This window comes from Acanthaster planci, linkage group LG01 (genome assembly GCF_054643075.1).
Source record: "Acanthaster planci isolate LZ-2023a linkage group LG01, COTS_SCS, whole genome shotgun sequence".
Lineage (NCBI taxonomy): Eukaryota > Metazoa > Echinodermata > Asteroidea > Valvatida > Acanthasteridae > Acanthaster > Acanthaster planci.
Genome location: NC_141777.1, coordinates 34,269,676 through 34,292,127, shown reverse-complemented (window position 1 = coordinate 34,292,127; position 22,452 = coordinate 34,269,676). Strand labels below are relative to the sequence as shown.

Sequence of the window (22,452 nt, the reverse complement as noted above, 5' to 3'; positions counted from 1 at the left end):
CCCAGGTTGCCCTCTGACTTTAACTTTCCATTTAAATAGAAACTTATAACGGCAAACCGAAGAAACCCGGCATAACTGATTTGTGGCAAGTCTTATATGGCTTGACGTTTGGAAAATAGAATTCTCCACGGACCACCACTGGACGCAAGTTTACTACACCACTAGATAATTAAGTATTCACTATTCGTTTCACAGTACCTTTCCAACAGGTTCTGCTTGACTTAAGCGATAAGTGATTACATGTACAAATTAGTTACCAGCACCGTTCTAAACTACCCCTTCAAAATGTTTGCGTTTGCACAATGCTGGTGGTTATGCATACCCAATGCCATGTTCCTGGCTCTCGGTCAATCAACATAGAGAATCAGTTGGTGAGAGAGAGGGTGTATTTTTTAAGTATCATCAACAGTCATTAGCACAGATGGGAACTCAACAGACGTATTTGCAACCCCGTTCTCGTGTTTGACAAACACAAGAGCGGGGTTTCAAATGACGAGAACACTGTTTGCGAACAGGATTCTCACTCCCTACTGAAGTGGGGGAGAACGTCAGGAACAAAGATGGCGGACATAGGCACATACCGCAACTTAACGTAAATTTTGTTGCATAAAATAGGAAGCACTCACGACAAGGAAACTATAACCAAAGGCATATACATGCATATCCCTTGACCATGTTATACGGATATTTGGGGATTTCATTTATTGTAAGATCGTGAATATCATGTCATCTTTTCATTTAGTGTTAAAATGGCGACTGCTATCTTGAATTTTAGCGTAGCCGCAGTCCATTCGAACTACGGTGTTCGTAATCAACAGCCCCAGGAGAACGGGGTTTCGAATCGCTCAACGCATCCCCATGCGTCTTTTGCTCGGGCTGCCAGCACATGCGTCCAGTGATTATGGGTGCACCCTTGTATTTAGGCCACATATATGTCCGCCGAGCTCATTAATAAAAGTTATACACTCGAAATATTCTCTATTAGAGGGTCCTGAGAAGCATGAAACTGGAGAATTGAAGAAATATGAGACTGAACCTCTTGGCTTCCAATTCTGAGCAATTTGGATGCAATCGGGTCCGAAAGTGGCACTATTTGAGCCATTTTGCAAAGGGATGCATTTTCAAAATGGCTACTTTCCCGGGCAGTGAAATTTTCTTCGTTTTAGGGGTGGTCTGCTTTGGGTGGGAATTTCTCAAAAATTTATAGGTCAACCCACTAAAAATTTAAAGGAAAATGAAAGAGGACATGTGGAACATCATTTTTCTGTGCAGCCTGAACACCTGTGAGAGCTGTAAGTATTTTTCAAATATTTGTAAAGTATGGGGATTTATCACTGCTGTCTACGGGAATTTATTTGTAGTGGTGCACCCTGATAATGATGATGATGGCTTGCAACCTCGTTCCCATGGATACGATCTTGCCGCACCATGTTGGTTCCCACCATGCCTTGCGCGATCCAACGACAGACATGTATTTGGATCTCACCCCTGGTACTATTTTGGATATTTAAAAAAGGACGATTGTCAAGGGGTTGCACGCGGCGCACACTTGAGGCGCCTTCCCACAGGCCTATGTACGCTTTATGGTGCGTTGTGTAAGCGATTCGTTCATGCATTTCACACCAAAATCCACACCATTAACATAACACACGTCGTCAAAATCTCCCAGGGAGCAATACAAATACAGCATGGTTTGAAGGGACGTAGAGGGAATTACTGGTCCCGAGGTGTAGGTCATCAGCTTGAGTAGGCCTACCTCCCGACACGAAGCGGAGGGAGGTAGTCAAACTGACCTACACTAAGGGACCAGTAATTCCCACTATTTTCCCGAAATAAACCATGCTGTATTTGTTTTACTACATCTCATAAATATTCAAACAGAAATCTCACATTACTTGTACTCACAGACGCCATTGTTGTTTCTCAGCTGCTAAATTTCCATGTAACGATGGTGGAGCGCAGATGCGCAAAAACATATGCAGCAAGGTATGAGACGGAGAGAACCCCCCCTGCTTTGTGTTGGTCATTGTCTCGCAGGAATCTGGGGAATTCCTTTCAGACATCTTGGGGGGATGTGTTAAGTAACAATACTCTGGAATGTGTATAGGGATTGGACATGTTGGGGGGGGGTACCCCTCGGTCTCATTTCTTGCTGGGTATACGCAAAAAAACAGGGTTTCATTAGTCTGGTGATGACATACGTTTTGGGTCTTTACTGTACAATAAAAGTTATAAGGATACAACTCCAGACTTGTTCCGTAAAGATTACATGACACAGAGTACACATTTACGCGGCGGGTTCCAGAGGGATTTGTTGATGCTACGTCTACCAGAAAGAAATTAACAATATGCGCATTTAGCTTCCACGCATGCACGCGGTTGCAAAAGACAATTATTACCTCCGCTCGAGTCAAATCTTCAACCACTGATATAAATACAACACAGTAATGTTCACATTTTTTGCAATAAATAATGAAATCGATGCAGTAATAAAGCTTTGTCAATGCAGCATGATGCAACCTTGTCCCAAGTTGTTACTCTATTGCCAATCCAGAGTAGCCATGCTGCTTGACACCATGGAGATGAGGTTGTGAGGAGCGGAATTCGCACACTAGACTGGTTCCCGTTCCCTACGTAGTCTCCTGCTGAACGTAGGGCAGGGACGGGAACCAGTCTGCGTGTGTGCGCACTGTATGTACATGGTGCCATTTGGGGTACCGGAACAATGGAAGGTGCCCCCCACAAGGCCAGTTTTGATCCTTGTGTGGAACTAAAGTGGTACCCCACAAGAATTTCAAGAAATGAATGTTTCAAATTTACTCAAAAAGGAGAACTTTTCAGGTGCCATTCATCTTGTCGCATATTGTGATGTCTATTCTGTACTTGATGTGAACTGGAAGAGTAATAAATCATGTGATGTCAGTTTTGTGAGATGAAACAATTTTTGTTCCAATCTGCTTTAGTTTTCAATGGAATTAAAATCAGGGGCATTGGGATAGTATCAAGGTCGCTCAGAAAAAAAACAGACTTATTTCTCTAAGCTGAAAAGGATTTCATTTCTCTAAGCAATTTTGATTAAAATGCCAGTACTCTCAAACAAAAGGTTATCAAATCATGCTACTTACATAACTGCCATGCCTGTACCATCAATGATCAAGCGCTTTTCACCATGTACATTTAAATTGTATGTATTTTCTTGAGCCCTGGACATGATGGAGGAACCCTCAATGCCAAAACTATTGGTAGAAAATACTTCAGATTCACAGTAGGCTTCACAGTAGGCCTACACAGTTTTGAAACTTAGTGCATTCATGGCCTTTACATGAGATTTAGTCGAAAATGAAAATCGCCCCGGCGTCCAGAAATTGGGCAGATGTTGGACCAAGCGGGCCGCGAGTACCAAAGCTAGAGGCTGCCGCGCCGCAGCACCGCCGTTCGTCGACGCGTGAGCCCTCGTCAGAATACATCATAGCACCCATGCGATGCAGAATTGTCCGAAACGCAATGTCCCGCAGGACACACACAGTGTCAAAAGCAAAGAAGCTTGTACCTGCGATGACCTACCCACTGTTTTGAATATTATTATGTGGAGACATCTCAACGGTCGAGTTGTCTCGATGCCAAAGTCGAGTTGTCCTAACAGACGACTTGGCAAACGGTCGAGTTGTCCCAACGGTCGAGCTGTCTCAACGGTCGAGTTGCCCGAAGTCGAGTTGGCAACCGGTCGAGTTGTCTGACATCCCATAGGAAGTTGCTTCACATGGTTCCATGTAAACGACGATCAATGCATGCAACTTTATGGTCGAGTTCGGGCAGTCCGGTCTTGACAGGGGTTTCGTGTTCTCGCGCTCGAACGGCGGGAACACGACCCCAGAACACTGTTCTCGTAACAGAATCACACACCACCTCCTCGTCATGATTTTACACGAACACACGGTAAAACTCGTGTGATTTGATTTTTGAACAGCCGCAGAAAGTACCAATATGGCTTTACAAAGCCGAAGACAATGGACAGTTTGCAAAATTAACATTAATAATTTTCCATGACAGAAATGAATTTTTTAAATGGAAAAGAGGTTAGCCCAGTTATCCAACATTAACTCTCGAAGAATGTACAAGGACACTGCCATCTTAATCTTGCATGTTGCTTGGCACAAATAACTACTAGCGCTAATAACCGGTTGTACATTCCCGGCGTTCGAGCGACCGACCCACGAACAACAAATCGAGCTGTTCGTGAAAAAAACGAGAACAAGCCGCCCGAACTCAGCCCCAGTGCATGCATTTGCAGTGGGCGTGGTTTAAACTGAAGTGACGTCACACTTACGAACCGGATAGTGCGACAATCATGACCATTGATCTCCATGTAATATACATAATTAGCGGAGATGAACGATTGAGTGCAACCTGCTTGCTTACCTTTGATAAGGGCGCCCGCGGCAAAATGGATAATTGCTCAAGAGCGAGGAGCTGGAGGAGACTAGTTTAAACACCAAACCAACGCACAAAGAACTGCACGCTTGCACGACGAACCGCACGCTTGCAGCGGCTAGTCTTGGTTTCAAGACGTTAGTGCTTGAAAGTGGACACCGTGAATAGTGCGCCCCCTAACGAATCATAATTAGACTGTGCACCAGCTCGCACTAACGTCTTTGGAATCATGCAGCAGCGTTTGAACTTGTTCTTTATTCCCCCCCCCCCGGTTTTTCAAGGGAACCAATCAGCACTCGCCAAATTGCATGCATAATAAATTTCGAAGACCTCAATAATACACCATAATACGCCATGCATCATGGCTGTCTGCAGTCCCGTCAACCATGCGTCAACACAGACACGACCACACAGACGTTCGTGCATAGTTAGCACGGAGTAGAACGGGTGATACTCAGACTAGGTTAGGCCTAGCCTGAGGTTATGACAGAGGGTGCTGTTCTTGGTGACCATAACATTGTACAGTCAGTATGCCCTCTCCAGCTAACTAAATCGTCCTTAGAGACCATTTGTAGTACCCGGACTGCAAGTTGGTTGTCGTTTTCTTTCTGCACGTGTAGGTTTATAAGCCGCTTGTGTGAGTAATTTGACCTCAGGCAGCATGCTCATTGTGAGTTACAAAAAAACCCAGAAAGTATTTCTTGTGCAGTGTCAGAAAACGATTTGTTTTCCCAGTTTTTCTGCCACAGATATCGCAAACATTATGCGATACGGCACAACTATAGTCCCCGACGATATGTTTTAGAAGAGTGGCAATTTCATGTCCATGGAGTGGAAATATGTCTTCCATGTCACTAATCCCTTCCCACAAACCAGACACTATCGACAGGGTACTTGCTCCACGACGTATTTAAAAACAAATCTGGACTGGCAATGCCCTTAATTAGCTTATAGAGATCTTTGAATCCACTAGCGGCCATTTTACCGAGCCGAATACAAACTTGAAGCTTGCCCGGCAATGCCCACCTTTGCTCTCCCTGGCGTCACTAGATAGAAGCGAGCCAACCCGCACATTTGTATTCGGCTCGGTAAAATGTCCCCTGGTTGGCTTTTATTTCATACAAAGGCGTTGCAAGTCCATTTTTTATATACGTCCGTGACTTGCTACATGAAGCCGCCATGTTGTTCGAACATCGAAGTACATGTACATAATTACAATACCAAGGTTATAAATATTTAAGAAGATCGGTCATTTGCATACAACTGCTGCACCCCCATTCCTGCAAGATTCCCAAAACGTTAGTGAGAGTGGGTAAAAACTACATGTGAGAAGGCGCTCTTCAACAGAAATAAAATAACTATCGATCACTGACGTCTTGGGCCAAGACTAGCGGCGGCTCGCACACGACACGCTCAGTTCGGCTACATGCACATAGTCTTTCTTCGTGCGTTGAGCGACTATCCATTTCGCAGCGGGCGCCTTGATCAAAGGCTACCTGCCTGCTTGTACCCAGCCTGCAAACAACTCACCACTTGGTGGCGCTGTCCACGATGCAATAAGAGAAGCAAATACTGAGTAAAACATTCCAGTTTCTTTCCCTGTACTAGGCCTACTAGTCCTAACGTATGTTTGGGTTTACCCAGTGGATGTCATATATAAATCCAGTGCTGCAGATCTCCCTTGAATCAGTTTAGACGTCTTGCTGAGGGACTGAGAGTCGGGTATTTTTACGTTGGTTTGAAAATTTCTCTCACGTCTTTTTTTTTTGTCACTGACAATGTCATCATTTCATGGATGTCTACGTCGGCCGTACTAGTACTCTGCTGCACAGGGCCGATTTTTTCCTGTCAACGCTCAAAGGCGTCATTCCTTGATCATGTAAATTCACTGCACAGGGCCTTATTTTTTACACTCATTGCACGAAGGTGCTCTTTTCGAGATCACTTCGTTATAACCACAAAAATTTGACACCCCGACACAATGAAATTACTCAAAATGCTCAGACAGCTGTCTACAGCTCAGAAACACATATGAGAGACCAACCTGATTGGTCCAAATCCATGTACATGTAGGACCTTGTTTCCTGAAAGTCACACGGAGTATCACAGAGTTAGTGACTTCGAGTTCTCGAAGTACCTACAGCGTTGGCATTAGACCGGTAAAATAGTTCCAGGCATTTTGTTGCTGGCAATAAATACATCATGGATTTGAACCAGTCAGAAAGGACTACTGGAAGAATACCTTTACATAATATTTGCCGTTGCCGATTTAATATCCACTGCCTTCATTCTATAATAAATCTCAAGAGTTTGTGCAGGCGAGATACATGTACCTACATTCAGTCCTACTATAGATAGAGTTTCACATTTTTTCAGATGGAAGTCAAGTCTGAATTGATTGTCAGGGCAATTCAGTTGCTGTCACGTGACAACATTCATGAAAATGCTTAAAACTAATGTTCTTCGTCTGACATGTCACGGCCAGCGTATATGTGTCCCGTAAGTACATGTACTTGCCATGCTTTACTTGCAGCTCAAATCATGCACGAGAACAGACCCAACACTAGACCTGGGCCCAATTTCACAAAACTGTTTAATGCTTAGCAGAAAAGTTGCGTTTACTACGTGGCATAAAAATTTGCTAACCTTAAACGCTATTTCATGGCAGTGGTTGTTCTTATGATTGCGCACACATAGAGATTTCCATTGTTTTGTCACTATGTTAAGCAAATTTTCCCTTCAGGGTGCATGCCTTTTGCTGTACATGTACTTACCACTTATGGTCTCCCTGAAATACGCAGAGCCTCTGTTAGTGGAAACTTGTGTGCTTAGCAGCGCCGGGAAACTGGGCCCTGACGCTTATATTAAATTTGTTGCAGTTGGTGTCAGTCTCTTTAATTAATATAGAGCATCATGTCGATGTTGTGCGGAGCATGAAGGAATAAAACATGCTTGGGCTGACTTCAATTGATTGTTTATACATGTATGTCCGTGCAGAGGTATGTAGTGTACATAATAGGGCCTTTTATTATTACAAAGGCTCAATCTGCAACCTCACTCAGTGGTACATACATATTGTAGGCAGCAACCCTATTCAAGCTATTTGGAAATTGTTTAGCAGTGTTGTCATGATTACCCAAAATGTGACTTTTCTATCTTATTTTCCTCTTTTTACCATTGTACAAGGCATACATGTAATATTCTGACGGTAGGGTGGTCCAAACATCTGCATGACGTGCACACCAAACAGACTGATGAAAAATCCATTTCTGCGAGCTGTGAACTGACCACTGACAACATGTCTTCCATTATTTCATGCCCAATATTTCCCTTCCTTTTCCAGATGGCAGCTTGTCATTGCATGTTTGCTGGGGCTCTTCAGGCCTGAGAGGCACAGCTTAACATGGGATCCAGCCTGGCCAAAGCCCTGCAGGAGCTGCTTGCCAAACCTGTCGATGTCCAGACACTGAGCATAGCCATTTTTATCTTAGGTACATAAAAAACCTCTGATGCGTCAGTATGGTCGCAAAATGTGTCTTTACCCGCCCAATCCCTACAAAATCTTGCCCTCTGCAGGCAAAACGTTTAGACCACAGAGTCAGCACGCACTTCACAAGTGATCCACTTGTGAGTTTGTTTTGCCTCTGAACCCCTACCACAGTCTTACTGTACATGTAAGTGTCGAAAAACTAAAGGCAAACAGTGACACATATACCTGTAGATACTCTGTGCATCATGTCTGCTCTGTTGGACCCTTCAGCTGAATCTCTGTACACTGCAGCACGTGTGATCTTTCAAACTCCTTCATCAGTGAAGTAAGAGTTGTGAGACTATGGTACACATTTCAACAGCAGACCTGTATTGATGCACTCACAGTGTGGCAGTACTTAGTCTTGCCTTTGCTAGGAGAAGAGCCCAGGCCCTCATACCCCAGCAAGAGGATAATTTTTTGGTTAGGACAGTCAGGACTGAGTTGTGGGGACAGCAATTGTTCCCATAAACAATTTGGTGCCAACGTCCATATCTGAACACTTGTGGTGTTCTTACTATGGAACAAGTATCGGTGTGCAGTGTGTAGTTTGTAAACAAACTTGAATTGATCTGATCTTTGCTTGTAAAACAGCATAAAGTATTGTCGTAATCAGTGCAGCCCTGGTCAGTCAACGCCGCCTTCACTCATAGTCCTGTCATTCCACCTCTTCCATGTCAGGCTTGGTTGTCTTCACGGTGCTATGTCTGCTGTTCAGTCTGCTGCATGTGTCTCACAAACCACCGCTACAAAGCAAGAAGAAGAGGAGAAGATCACTGGGTCCCTATGTCAACCATGTCCCCTCGGTCTCAACCACACAAGGCGCAAGAAACAGAGTAAGCAGCTGTACAGACTCCATACGGGATGTGTAGACTGAGATTTGTTTAGCACTCAGTAGGGCCAGTGAAGCTTATCTTTGTTGAAGTACGAAATTTCAGCAAAATTTGCACAAAACTATTACTAGTGAAATTGTGTAACATTGGTGCATGGTGGCAGTGGTACCTGCCGTTTTACAGTATCAACAGTATGCACTTTATACAGTTGAGGATATGCACACCGTTGTGACGCACAGAGGCCAAACCTACACACAATGTACTTACATACACGTTCGCCCCAAGCACTCAACACGTAATGTCTTTATTCCAACTTGATTGTATGTTTACATCTGTGCCTGCACCCCATTTAGAGTACTGAAGTGAATAAGTCACCCGCACAATTAGTGTGTAAAAGGCTTTAGCACGAGAACCAGTGCGTGAACCAAGACCAGCGCGTACTCCATTCGGTTGCACTGCACTTTCTGGTTCACAGTGACGTCACACTTCGGTACTCTATGCTGTAATGTCTCAGAAATTGGGACTCATACTCAGATGCAGTTTTCTGGATGCATTGTAGGCATGTCCACATTAAAGCAAACTTGCTACCGACTTGATCAAGTTGGTGACAAGCACAATGAGATGTGACTTTTAAGGTACATGTATGTACTGACTATGTGACACATCATGGCATTGTGTGACTGGGAGCTTTCAGCACAATTTCTCAGTAGAGGTAAAACTGACACACTAGCCAGGTCTAGACCTGTACCTAGAGAAAATTGCAAGCTTGTATGTATGAAAGTCACATCTCATTGTGCTTGTCACCATCTTGATCAAGGTGGTGACAAGCACAATGATAGTTCTGCTTACACATGTGTTTACAAATCCTAGTTTGTACTTTGTCACCTAACTTTTTCAAGACCTTACAGGTTTTTTTAAACATTGCACTCGTGATAAAGCATTACAAGCCAACATAATCGGTGTTCGTCACAAATGACATTTTAGCATGCACACATGATTGGAGGCTTTTGAAATGATTGGTGGTGGCAAGCATAGTGGTCTTTTGTGTTGTTGGCATCACATTTGAGCAAATGAAGGCATGCTGAAAGTGACTCAAACAGTACTGGAACAGTCACATTTGCCACCAACAAAACATCTCAGAAGTCTCCCCTTCGATGTACATTCAAAGAGATTGCCTGCACATTCCAGGTTTGTTTTTGTTTCCGTCCTCGAAGGTGCATGGGAAGAACAAGAAGACGGCCAACGAGAATCATTCCTCCAGTCAGCAAGTAACTGTGAGCTGCAGGGAAGTGCCTCGATACCAACTGAATGCGTTATGTGTTAGCTGTGGCAGGGTACAGTCCAAGAAAGCGTGCAGGTACAAATCAGGCTTGGAGGAAACTGGTGGAAAATTGATGCAGTCAGTTGATTCGAACGGAAGAATCTTGCACTGTGTTTGTCTCGCCTAGGTTCACAGTAAACTGAATGTTAATAGTTGTCTGCGACTGAGAAGACCCATTGTAAGATTTTCCGTTTCATTTCTTTGAAAAGGTTAGGGATTCTATAATCCTACATTTTTCTGGTTTTTTTGGCAAAGTTTCACCAAACATTTCTTGAGTGTATTTTAAAACATTTACCAAGTGAAGTCTCGGTAATGGTCGTCTTATTACAAAGATTTAGTCATCAATTTTCTCCCCGTTGACCACTCTATGCCGGATGACGTGTGAACACACATAATTTTTCCTTATTGTTCCACGGAGGACATGTGCACTCGTTTAAGAATTCTTTTTTTTTTTCATTTCTGCCGTAATTGTAATAACACCTCATGCTTAGTTGGGTCAAAGTGCAATTACAAGGTTGAACAATTTGCGGGGAAAAAACCCTCCCTAGGCAGTTTTTTTCAGGTAAGAAAATCCGACATTATCTGGCTATACACATATCAATCAATTGTTGTAATGTCAAAGGACACTGACAAACAGAACAGCAAGATGCTCAGTGAATGGCTTCAGCAAGTTTATTCTTGCATTCGTCTCCTATATCCATTTCATTACCTGACAACGTCTGATCCTACATACATGTACATGTATGGAACCCCCATTGTAAGACTAAGATGTGGCCAGATGTGTTCTATGTTGTGTTTTATACACCATGAACAACGCGGATACGGGGAATTAGTGAAAAGCATTGTTTGCATGATATTTAATGCCCACATAAAATGACATATGCCCACATAAAGTTATCATAGACTGCCCCCAATTCCTGCCAGTCGGGCTAAGTAGTGCTCCTTTACTTGCATTGCACTTTGCACATTTATTTTTCTTCATGTATTTAGTTGACTGCGTTGGCTTTTTTAAACATAAAATCCAAGCACATGATCACTGGATGCTAAGGAAGGCCCTGATTGTGGAAGAATTGCTTTTCCTAGTGTTGTTCAGTGAAAGAAATGGCCCATTCAGCCAAGTGAAAACAACACAAAAAGTTTGTCATCTCGGCAGTTTGGTGTGAAAGTTTTTGTAAGAGAAGGCAGATTTTCTTTCTCGATGGCTGTTAGAATTAATGACTCTTTCATCTGCTAAACAAGAAAAAGCTAAAATACATTGCAAAATCAACCAAAAAGGGACAAATGGGCCAGGACGAGAGACTCCTCTTGTTTTTTCACTTGGCCTTATTTTTAAAGCACAATGCTTTAAACATTTGGTCCCATGAAAGAGTTTGCTTTGAACCTCTACTGTGTATTTTAATTATTCTTGTCCAATCGGCAAGGCCTTCTCAAGAATCCCTTAATCCAGCCATGATCACCTGACACTCTGTGGTCAAGCGAACTCTGTTTCCCCTCTCTGGCAGATACTCCCGCTGTGGCGAATGTTGCCGGGCCAACAAGGCCTCAATCTGCACAGCACATGGGACAGGAGGCTCAGCCGCTCTCGGCATTGTGGAGGGTGCCCTGGATGACAGACCGCAAGAATTAGACCTCAGGTAATAATGCCAGATACAGCTGCTGGATTAGCTAATGGTTTGCCGTGTTTTTACACAAGGGTGGTACTGCATGAGAGTGCATTTCAAATGAAGCGTTCAATGTTTAACAAAAGGAATTTCTAGCAGAGAAGTTCATTGAATCCCGATGGACATTGGCAAGTGTGACTCCTCATTTAAGCATCTTGTTGGAATTGATTGCAATCCTCAAAGTGCCAAGGGCCGTTGAAGTCGAAAACAATGACAAGTTGAAAACAATGACAATGCTGTGAATATCTGCAGCATCTGCGGTAGAACGGCAGGTTAACAGTGTTAACAATTTTGGCAGGTCCGTTGAATTTATGCGTAGATATCTTTGTGACAGCTACCAAAATAATTACCTGCGCTTATTAATGACCGAGGATTAAACGCACTTCATTAAGCTGTGGCACTGCTGGGGTTAGCTACTTGTTTATATGTTTAAAATCCCTTACATTGTACATTATTCACCCCCCCCAAAAATGGTCTAGTATTTTGAACAAAAGTAGTTCACCTTATGTTGTGTTATCTATGAAACATTGACGGTTGGAATTTCTCAAGTAATTCAGCATCGGGAAATATGTCTTGTTGTGTTCAGCTACATGAACCTGAAGCAGTGTCCATCACGCATTGGCTACGTCGGTACTCAGCTGGTCTGCCTAAATCTCATCAACAACCGATTGACGGAGTTGCCAGAGGAAATCGGTCTCCTCAGAGGGCTGGAAGAACTCTTCCTGCAGTACAACTGCCTCAAAGAACTACCAGTAAGGATTGTCAGGAACAACATGCAAACTAACCTTGAAGATCTCCTTAGATGTTTTGGAGTGATGACAAATACGTAAAACATGTTATCAATTTTCATTAGCTTTAATGTGGGCATGTTTGCAGGAGAAGCAATCAGGCTATACTTTGTATGTTTTTGCTTAGAAAAACATTCGATAATATTTAAGTTTTGACAAGATGACAGTGTACTGTCTTGATGGTTCATCTGAAGTTTTTTGCCCCGTTTACACACTTTGGAAATCCCTGCAAATTAAAGGGATATTTCCTTGAAAGTGCCAACGTACATGTGAATGTACTTGACTTCATGAAAACTTACAGAACTGGCAAACGACACTCAAAATGTCTGATTTAATTGCATTGCTTAAAGTTCAAGCCAGACACCTGCTCATCCCTAAGAAATCCTGAACCATGTCATCAGCTTTTCTCTTGGCAGGTGCTGGTCACTGGATGTGGGTCACTTGTGTGCAAGTAATTGAAGAATCATTAAAAGTTACATTGTTTTGGCCTGTGAGAAAGCAGTGTTATAAATACTTGAAACTTAGGACCTTTTTGAAAAAGTTTAGCCTTACCTTTGATGAGTCTTTGTCTGGTGTCCAAATTTAGGATTCCATCGGACAGTTTCACAAGCTGCAAGAGCTAGACTGTAAGAATAACCACCTGTGCAAGCTGCCTGGCAGCTTGGGGAACCTCAGTTTGCTGTCCATTTTCAATGCTACCAACAATCTGCTGCAGTCACTGCCCAGCGAGATAGGGAACCTGACCCGGCTGGAGGAACTCTGTCTACAGTAAGTTCTGCCTGGTGATCCTTCCAGATCCTTCGAAATCCACCCAGGGGTTGTGAAAGATTTTCAAGGATTGAGCTGGGAGTCTGAGTGTTTCAGAAGAAAGATAAAGATATTTTGACTTGCACCTAAGATGAATCCAGGACTACATTACTCAGGACGTTATTCGTGTAGCCATCCTGACTTTTGTAGTTCTCTCAGTTTGCGGATGGTATTTGGGTCAGTCTGTAAATTTAGGATCCATTTGGAGGGGGACAGGGTGTCCCAGTCACACCTGACATGATTTTTAAAATTCAGAACACATTATTTAATTCCAAAGAGTTATTAAGTTGTGTATATTACTTGCCAAACAAAAAGTGTTTCAATTCAGTTTGAGTGATTTTACATGTCAAATTGTACCGGTCAGGTGCAGCAGGGACACATAAATGTCATACTTGTGGACCCCAAATTTGTAGAAGACTTATTTGCTTGAATAGTCTTCTTGAAGCTTGGGGAACAATCTGAATTTGTCTGTTTTTAACAGTTGGGTTTTTATGTTAAGTTTCAAAATAACACATTAATGTCAGTGTGGTGTGAATCAAGATAATAGTGTGATATATAGACACAAAACTGCTTCTTTTTAAACTTCCATCCAAACTGTGGAAAATTGCTTAAACATGGCTCGTTTTCTTGTTTTGCAGTTCCAATCAGCTAACTAAACTACCTGACACAATATGCAATCTTGTGAACCTAACGGTAAGAATCTTGCAGTTGATTTAACTCTGGTGCACTGTGCTTATTCATGTTTCTTTTAACAAGGTGGCATCTCACACCTGTTCCACTAATTGTTTTATTTTAAATCCACTTAACACTGGCAAACATGTAAATCTTGTAATTTATTACATTAAGCATGGGCCTTACAGGCTAAACCATCAAGCTTTCCCGAGTCAGTTGTGGTGTCCATCACAAGTCCTTTCCCAAATCCTGTCACAAGTCTTTCATAAGACCAGCCATGAACAGTGGCAAGGCAGTGCTTTTGTCACAAGAGCTTATGACCTGACTGGAGACTGGACCAATCTTGCAGGGGTGAGATTTGTCAAGATCTTTTTTTCTGATTTCAGGATTTTTTCATCAGAACCTTCCTAATTTCGAAATTTTTCAAACAATGTTTTTTAAAATATGGAAAAGTTTGAGTTTATGTATCAAGTGTTTTTATGTATAAAAGTAGGCAAAGAAAATAAGAAATGAGTATTTTAAGGCGTTCATTGAGGAAAGCACAAATGTATCCCACAGACTTTACCATGCTGATAATCATTTGGTGGATAGTTAATTGTTTCTCAAATCTCACCCCTGATCTTGTTGGATTTGTGATGGACTCACAGGGACTTCATTTGGACTTGACCACTCCATATGCACTGCTCTGAGTCTAGCCGACACATGTACAGTTTACATGTCTTACAAGTCAGAGATTCACATTGTTAATGTACTCAGACACAACGTCTGGTGAGACTGCGAAGGTAGACCGTTGTACAAGGTCTTGCTGATTGTACACATCTGGTCATTGTAGCAAATATCACTCCATGGCATGGCCTTTTGAGTGTGGAGAAAGGCTGAGTTTGGGTGAGAAATGTTGTGCACTTTTGTACAAATCACTCTCAAACTCAGAATTTTTGGCATTCGGTTTGATGTTGCAAAAGGTCGCTGATATGTCATGGTTTTTAGAAAACGTTCTGTTTTTTTTGGTACTGTTCTCAACAGCATTAAGATACAATAAAATGAAGAGTTTATTTCCAAAACAACATAAGCGCCATTTTGGTCCTCTGAATTTCACCTTCTCATGGGTTTTACTTAGTAAAAGAAAACAACTCAATGAGTCAGAACAGTGAAAACTAACGTTTAGGGACACCTGGTACACTCTTTTTGTTCTTAAATTTTCAATAATTGTGGAAATATTACTCAATATTTGAATGGTGTATAGACTAATTCGATTAGACGCCCTAACTGCGCTGGCACCGTTCTCACACGCACATTCTTCAGCTTGATGCGCGCGTGCATTTGGCAAATCACGACACCCTGTTGGCATGTACCGGGCGCGTACCACCTGTCCACAAGCGCTGTGCCACCGAAGTAATGGCTTCTAATTCAGGTGGTCGAATTACACTGTAACTCATTTTAGAATGAAACCCTTCAAATGCTTATTACTTAAATCTCTGTGTACTTCTTTCTATCATAATTTAGGCCTTGTATTTGGGAGAGAACAGACTGACAAAATTACCAGCTGGGCTGGGCAAGTTGATTATGCTGACAGAGTTAGACCTTTCTTCCTGTGAACTAACTGAACTGCCAGATTCCCTGTCAAGGTGCACTTCACTCATCAAAGTTTGGCTCTCTAACAACAAGTAAGTTCCCTGTGCAAGATCGCCAAACATCTGTTTTTGCCGGGTAACTTTTATCAGATTCAGTACAGTGGGGCACCTCTGTCTGCTCAGGCCGCGAAGAAGAGATGGCGTTGTGTGACCATTCATGAAGATCTTTGCACTCACTGCATAGGTTTGCATGTACAGGGCACTGATGACACATCACCAGCTTCCATGTGCGTACAAACCCATAACATTTGTGCATGAGTGTTATGCAGCAGTAGCATTCAAATGCCTGCCGTAACTCAATCTAACAAACTAACAAACAACAATTCCCCTTGCAATACTAGTCACCAGAGCTACAGAATCCATAAACTTGTTTAAAATAAGAGAATCAAAAATATGATTCATTGAGTTTATCCTAGCCTACAGGTTTAATAGTGCTCTTCATTGTCAAAGTGTGCCATATCACTTGTTGCGATGGATTACTTTTGCATTAACCCTAACACTCCTCAGTCCTTCACCTGTTGGAGGACTGTTAGGGTTAAGGTTGAGGAGAAAGTTTCTGGTATTGGCTTTATGCACAAATCCCTCCCCCCTCACAGTGGAAAGAATTCCAAATTCTTAAATGAGGATACGCACTTCTGATTCAGCCATTTTGTCTTTCTTGCCTTTGACTAATAATACATGTGTAAGTAGAATAATATGAAGTAATTATTCTTGCCTCTTCAACTAAACGGCACTCTGATGGGTTCAAGTTTGGGACATCTGCACTTCTTCTGTAATACTGTACATCGCATGGATATTTAAGTGCTGTTCGTACACAAGGATGTACTGTGGGAATGGTGAATTGGTTCACCTTGGTTCCAAATTTTCTCTTTATATGCTCTTATGAGCAAGCCAAACAGCAGCTTTTAGGTGTGACATTTGTTTTTCATTTGTTCACTTTATCTCTTTTCCCCCCTACTTTTTTTTTCAAGACAAGACAGCACTTTTGCACACTAATCACCTTGACTCTTCTGCCCTAGGCTGCAAACATTGCCAGACCAGTTGGGTAGACTGCACCAGCTCAAAGAACTTCACGTCAGGAATAACTGCATCCGCTATTTCCCTGCCTCTCTGTCGTATCTACAGCTCTACACCTTCAGTGGTGAGTGTGCCATTCAAACTCAGCCTTAATCTTAGGGCTGCTAAGTAACATGTAGAGTTGTAGCCACACTGTAGTATTTTCTGATGTTTTCTTTGTTTTGTTTACTGATCGGCTTTTCCCGATACCTTATTGCTCTTCTGAAGAACTTTCATTGGTTCTCATAGTACTCGTGATCGGAAAGGATACCTCCACCCATTCAAACTCTCTTCAATCCTGAGCACATTTTAAGTATATGCCATGGCAAATCACCCTCTGGTATCTAAACCCAACAGCCAATCAGAATCCACTGCTTTATGAATGGGACGAACCGGTCAGGGCCAAGCTGACCGTTAGTCCAGACACTGATGTGCCCCCGTTGCTAGAGCTCGCAGCCAGACAAGTTGCCCGATGCAATGTTGCTTGGAATGACGGGGACTTACCATCAGAACTGGCAGGTAGGTTTCGATCTAGATATAGTTGACTCTTGTTATTACGAAATCGGCAGGACCACGTAGAAATGTTCATTGTAGGCGAAATACATGCACGTATATGCATGTACATGTACATGTATGTGCATACATGTTAATGCATGGTTGATGTTATATCAAAAAGATCTCTCAGTTATAATTAAATATATTGTGATGTGTTTAGAAAAATAAAATTCACTGTCATATGAAACTCTCTCAAATGTGCATGTGAGATTAAAAAAAGCAAATACATGTACATGTGAAAGCATCGATCCAAGGGTTTTTAAAAGGCTTTCGATCGCCATGGATGACGACGAAGCTAAACAGCATGCACATGGTAGGCTTGTGTGTACCTGCAAGAATATGAAGACTCATCCACTGAAGCCCCCATCCATGAAGTAGTCTTTCCAACACAAATTGTGTCATGGAGAGACATTTTTATTTAATTTTCTGCCTGTCTTATGATTTTGGACAATAGCTGCATGACACGATTGATCGATAGTCTGAGGTCACTCGCCCACTGTGGCGCAGCCGCCCGCTTGCTGAAGGAGCATTTCATGAAGGAGCACAGTCTCATTGGCTGGTACGCTAGATCTTTTTGCAGCAATATGAATAATTCAGTGTTAGGCGATTAGTTGGGCTCATGAGATGTGAGAGTAGTCAAGCGAACTTATTTGGCTGAATTTTTATGGGAATTGGGAAGGGAATTTTTGTTTTGATGTTTGTGTAATCAATGTAAAAATCATTAAGTTTTTTAATCATGCTTTACGCTTGTCATGATTACAGGAAACTGACAAATGATATCTGTGCAGTGTATCGTAATGTAAGCGAGCGTGACATATTTGGAGGGGCGGGTGATTAGCCTCGTGCTGCGGTTGGATATTTTGTGGAAACACACTCATTTCGAGTATGAGCAATAAATCTTCAAATCTAATACACGAACACAAAAACACAAACATAGAGATCAATTTTTGTGAATGAACCAACAGAAAATTTGTGATGGCAGTGTTTTTTTGACTTGCAATTGTACAGCTGCATTCGTATATGATGTACATGTAGTGGAACGTCCACGACCCATTTTGGCAGGAACTGTACATTGACTGGGTTGCCTTTTTTATCATGCCTTCTTTGGCAGCGGTTCAGCCCGGCAGGAACCAGAGTGATGCACTGCGCACGTGTTTTCACCACCGCAATTCACAAATGTTCGTTATAAATGGGTCGTCAGCAATGGTTTTTCAGGCAACGGAGTCACGAAAACCATTCGTTTTAACAGGAATTTTGTACAGTGCGATTTCCCTGAAAAACATTTTTCCCAATAAACATGTGCACGTTTTTGCTGGGACCACAGACTTGTGTTTGTCATAACCTGAATTTGTTATAGCCAATTTTGTTATAAAGAGAGTCAACTGTACATACATGTACATAGTCATCTTTATGCTGTTGTATGTGTAGCTGAACTTGCATGGGCGTCGCCTAGATATTTTCAGGGAGGGGGTGCACTCATCAGGAGCCAAGTGACAGACCATTAAGAGGGGAAGGGTGTTTTTAAATATATTGGTGGTTTTCATTTCCAATACTCTTTGTTCTTTTTGTTTTTTTCTTTCTTTTTTCCCCCTGGGAGGAGGAGTTCCCTATTGCTCCCCTCCCATGTGCCCGTTTGTACATGGCATGTCTGTAAATGCGAGTCAGTAGGCGTGTTTCTATCAAATCAGGTAACTAGTGGCGTTCCACAGGTTCCACAGTGGTAGTTTTCTTGCCCGTCACTTCTGCAGCCCAGGTTCCAATCCAGCCCAGGCCAATATGTGGATTGGTTTCTCAGTCCCCACCTGATCCCATGAGTTTCCCTGGAATGTTTGTGCTTTTCCTCCTACCTTACTGAGCATTTCTTCTCCCACTGCCCCTGTGGAGAATAATTTACACTCGCTAAATAAAGAATAAACAAAATAGACTCAATCTGAAATGCTCTTATAGGATATGGCCAGTTTTTGTACTACATAGTATTGGTGTAAGATTACAGTGTTCTTGACGTTCACGCTGTATACACTCTGACCCCTTGATGAAAAGCAGTCAGATTGACTCATGACTTTTCTAGTTATCACCAGGCCTCCTCAAAAGTAGTTTGTGTTCTCTCCACAGACCTCCTGAGGAGTCGTAAGCAGTGTTCCAGCTGTGAGGGGCCGTTCTTCCGATACTACCAATCCGAAGTTGTCTTTGCCAACATCGGTATCTTCCACCGGGTGCCTCTCTACCAGCAGATCTGTAGTCCATTCAACAACATGCACTGCCAACCTGTGGACCTGACATGATGGCCAGCCACACCATTCGCCCCGTGATTTACAAAAGTCGTGTGCAATATGTAATTTTCATCGGTCGCATTCTTCATCTTTACCGTTTATGCCATGGGCCTGTGTGCTTCAGATCTTGCTGGTTTGGCCAAAAGATCACAGAGGAGGTCATGCGGTCATTTGGTTCATCTGTTTTGGGCTTGACAGACATTTTCTCCAAAATTCTATAAGTCGTGTAGTGTTTTAGGTTAGAAAGCCTGTGGTACCAATTTATGCTAAGCTTCTCTGGGTATCTTTCCATTATAATAATAAAAGCATATCAGAAGGAAGGACGTCCATCGTTGTTCAGTCCTTTGTGCTTCACAGAAAGGTACATGTATCACCATATTTGTACACAGAAAATAAATTAAGATCATCAGCAATAGAATACTGGGAATTGATACTCAGAAATTAGGTACGTTTGAGTTTTTAAGGCCACAGTTGTCATTTGTAAAGAAAGCGGAATATGATTGTGTTAGCTTGTTGAGAGTTTTTCAAAGCCTTTTAAGTGGTTTTTCAATTCATTGAAACCTCTGTGTATTTTGCCATTTAGCTTAAATCCAAACGGACTGTTTCTTTCGATATTTGAAGTATTTAAATGCTGTTTTAAAATTTATCTGTAATGAACATTCTCACAGAAATTGCCAAAAAAGTAACATTTGTTTTGATTTGAACGTACATGTAAGTGTGCAAATGTTGTGGGCAATTTAATGCAATGTGCTTTTAATTTTATATGAGTCGTGAAATATGTTTAAAAAGGAAGGATTGAATGCAAGTCATAAACTAATGTTAGACTCTGATAATGCAGACAGAAGGACGTGGACACCATTTACCGATGTTTTCTTGTACTTAAGCCCTAAAAGAGCCGGGGACGGGGATGGGCGTTGTCCCCCCCTCCCGACATATTCTCCAATATCGTTGTAATGCACTGTTATGTGGCGAACCTTTTTCCAATAACATCTAACAACCATTTTGATATCAGTTTCATGACAATTGGACACACCATTCCTGGCAAAGGCTCAGTTTTCTGACACAGGTGTGCCCAAAATGTTACCAGGTTTTGCCCATTGACGCGTGCTGAATGCATGCAGGCCAACACACATGAGGGTCTGAACTGTAAATTACCTTATATATATTAAATGAAATGAATCTTCACAGATGTACCCGCGATGAATGTCTTTGCATGCATGCAAATTTTCAGTGATAGGACAACCAAGAACTGGGGGAGAGCTGTTAGATGGTTCGGACAGATAGGCAAATAGCCGAGTATAATCTGTATGTGGACGGATTTGAAGTAGGTGGTGTTCAGAAGGGGAACAGTCTCCAACTCTCCCTCTACTCATTTCAGTTCTTTCATTCATATTTATGCATCACATGTGGTTAATGTTTTTTGCCCAAAAAGACCTTTAATGCAAAGACAGAGAAAGAGTAAGAAAAGATATTGTTAGATCTTTTGCCACTGAATGTCAACCCTAAATGACACTGATGATCTGACTTACTATTGTTTGGTACATTTTTGCAACCATGCACACCAAATTCTCAAAAAGTGGCCAAAATTGCCTAATTACTTCTGTGACTATTAAGGAGAACGTTTTGGATAGACCGTCACCTTAATTACATTTACACAAGGGATCTAAAAAATCTTTTATAGCTGCTTTCTTTGCTCCACAGATAAAGCTGCAATAGTTTGATTTGTAACTTTTGTTGACTTTTGTTAATTTCAAACAGAGCAAGGAAATAACTTTTTCTCTGAATAAAAACAATGTACAATACGTGTGGAGATTCATAACTTAGATTTTAGAGGAAAGTAAGTTCGGAATGCTCCATACTTTTTATCCTCAAATCTACCGAAAAGATTCGAACAAATATCTGGAAGTAATGCTGGATACTGTACATTTACTCTTTGCATCTTCATTTATGTGATTTTACTATCAAAATTTGCTATCAAATTGAAATCAGCAACTCTGTGGTACAAGGAAGTGCACATTCATTATCAGTTAGTCATTGCTTTTGTGAGTATGGCAGACACAGTTGATTCGGGAAATTCTTCTATTTTCTTGAATATGCCAGCGTCAAATAGTGCCCTCCTACTGTATCAGTCATACATCAAACAGGCTAATACTCCTTATTCTGGATTTTATCTATAGCAATGTTCAAAACAATGTTTCTTTAAGTTACAAATGAAAGACGGTGAGTGCAATTAATACCCAGTACTAGAATTGTCACTGGAGTAAAATGTTTTGTTGTTCACATGGCTGTCTAAAGTTTTTACCCTAATCGAAATGCTGTCAGTATATACAGATATTATGCAATCATTTGAAATAAATGATAGACGTTATTTGCTTGAAATCCTGTCTCCCCCTCAAATTGATTATAGTCCATTGGCCTCATGGAAGGGTGGTGAAAGTGGGGTGTTTAGTACCCTCTCCCCCAGAAAAAAAAGGAAAAAGGGGGAAAAGATAAACTGATGTAAAGTTAAATATACCAGAGATTCATGAATGTCACAAGAGTTTTCTGATAATGTGGAAACTCGATCTGTGTATGCACATATACAGAAATACACTATTTGCCCACTTTCACTGACTTGCAAAAGGGACCAGGCACTTGCCCTCCCCCCAATTGTACAAATTTTAAAAAAAGATGGGAAAAGCAAAATAGACTAAATAGAGAGCAGTTTTTTAAATTGCATCCGATATGCTCAAAAATACCTTAGAATTAGTTAGGCCTATCCAGCCGGCCTGCGAACGTTTGCTGCTCATAGACAGTCTTGTTAACCAGCTTATTATTCACGATCAAGTGTCATGACTAATGATTGATATGAGAATTTTTCCATGTACATGTACTTTGTCAGTTTGCAACTTTCAGACA

The 22,452-nt window shown here is 41.8% G+C and overlaps 1 protein-coding gene across 2 annotated transcripts; it reads left to right on the top strand.

Moving 5' to 3' along the window:
- Positions 1-5,977: 5,977 nt before the first annotated feature.
- On the top strand, positions 5,978-21,933 carry LOC110979644 (uncharacterized). Of its 2 annotated transcripts, none has more exons than XM_022235646.2 (12): positions 5,978-6,153; positions 7,775-7,922; positions 8,642-8,796; positions 10,008-10,150; positions 11,617-11,748; positions 12,362-12,527; positions 13,150-13,331; positions 14,009-14,063; positions 15,546-15,706; positions 16,693-16,814; positions 17,087-17,248; positions 19,397-21,933. In XM_022235646.2, exons 2-12 carry the CDS (start codon positions 7,835-7,837, stop codon positions 19,564-19,566), a joined length of 1,536 nt encoding a protein of 511 aa, XP_022091338.1. In that variant the 5' UTR covers positions 5,978-6,153; positions 7,775-7,834; the 3' UTR covers positions 19,567-21,933. The 2 variants fall into 2 exon arrangements, with proteins under 2 accessions (XP_022091338.1, XP_086999199.1); XM_087143073.1 differs by having other exon boundaries at positions 5,978-6,167.
- Positions 21,934-22,452: the final 519 nt, after the last annotated feature.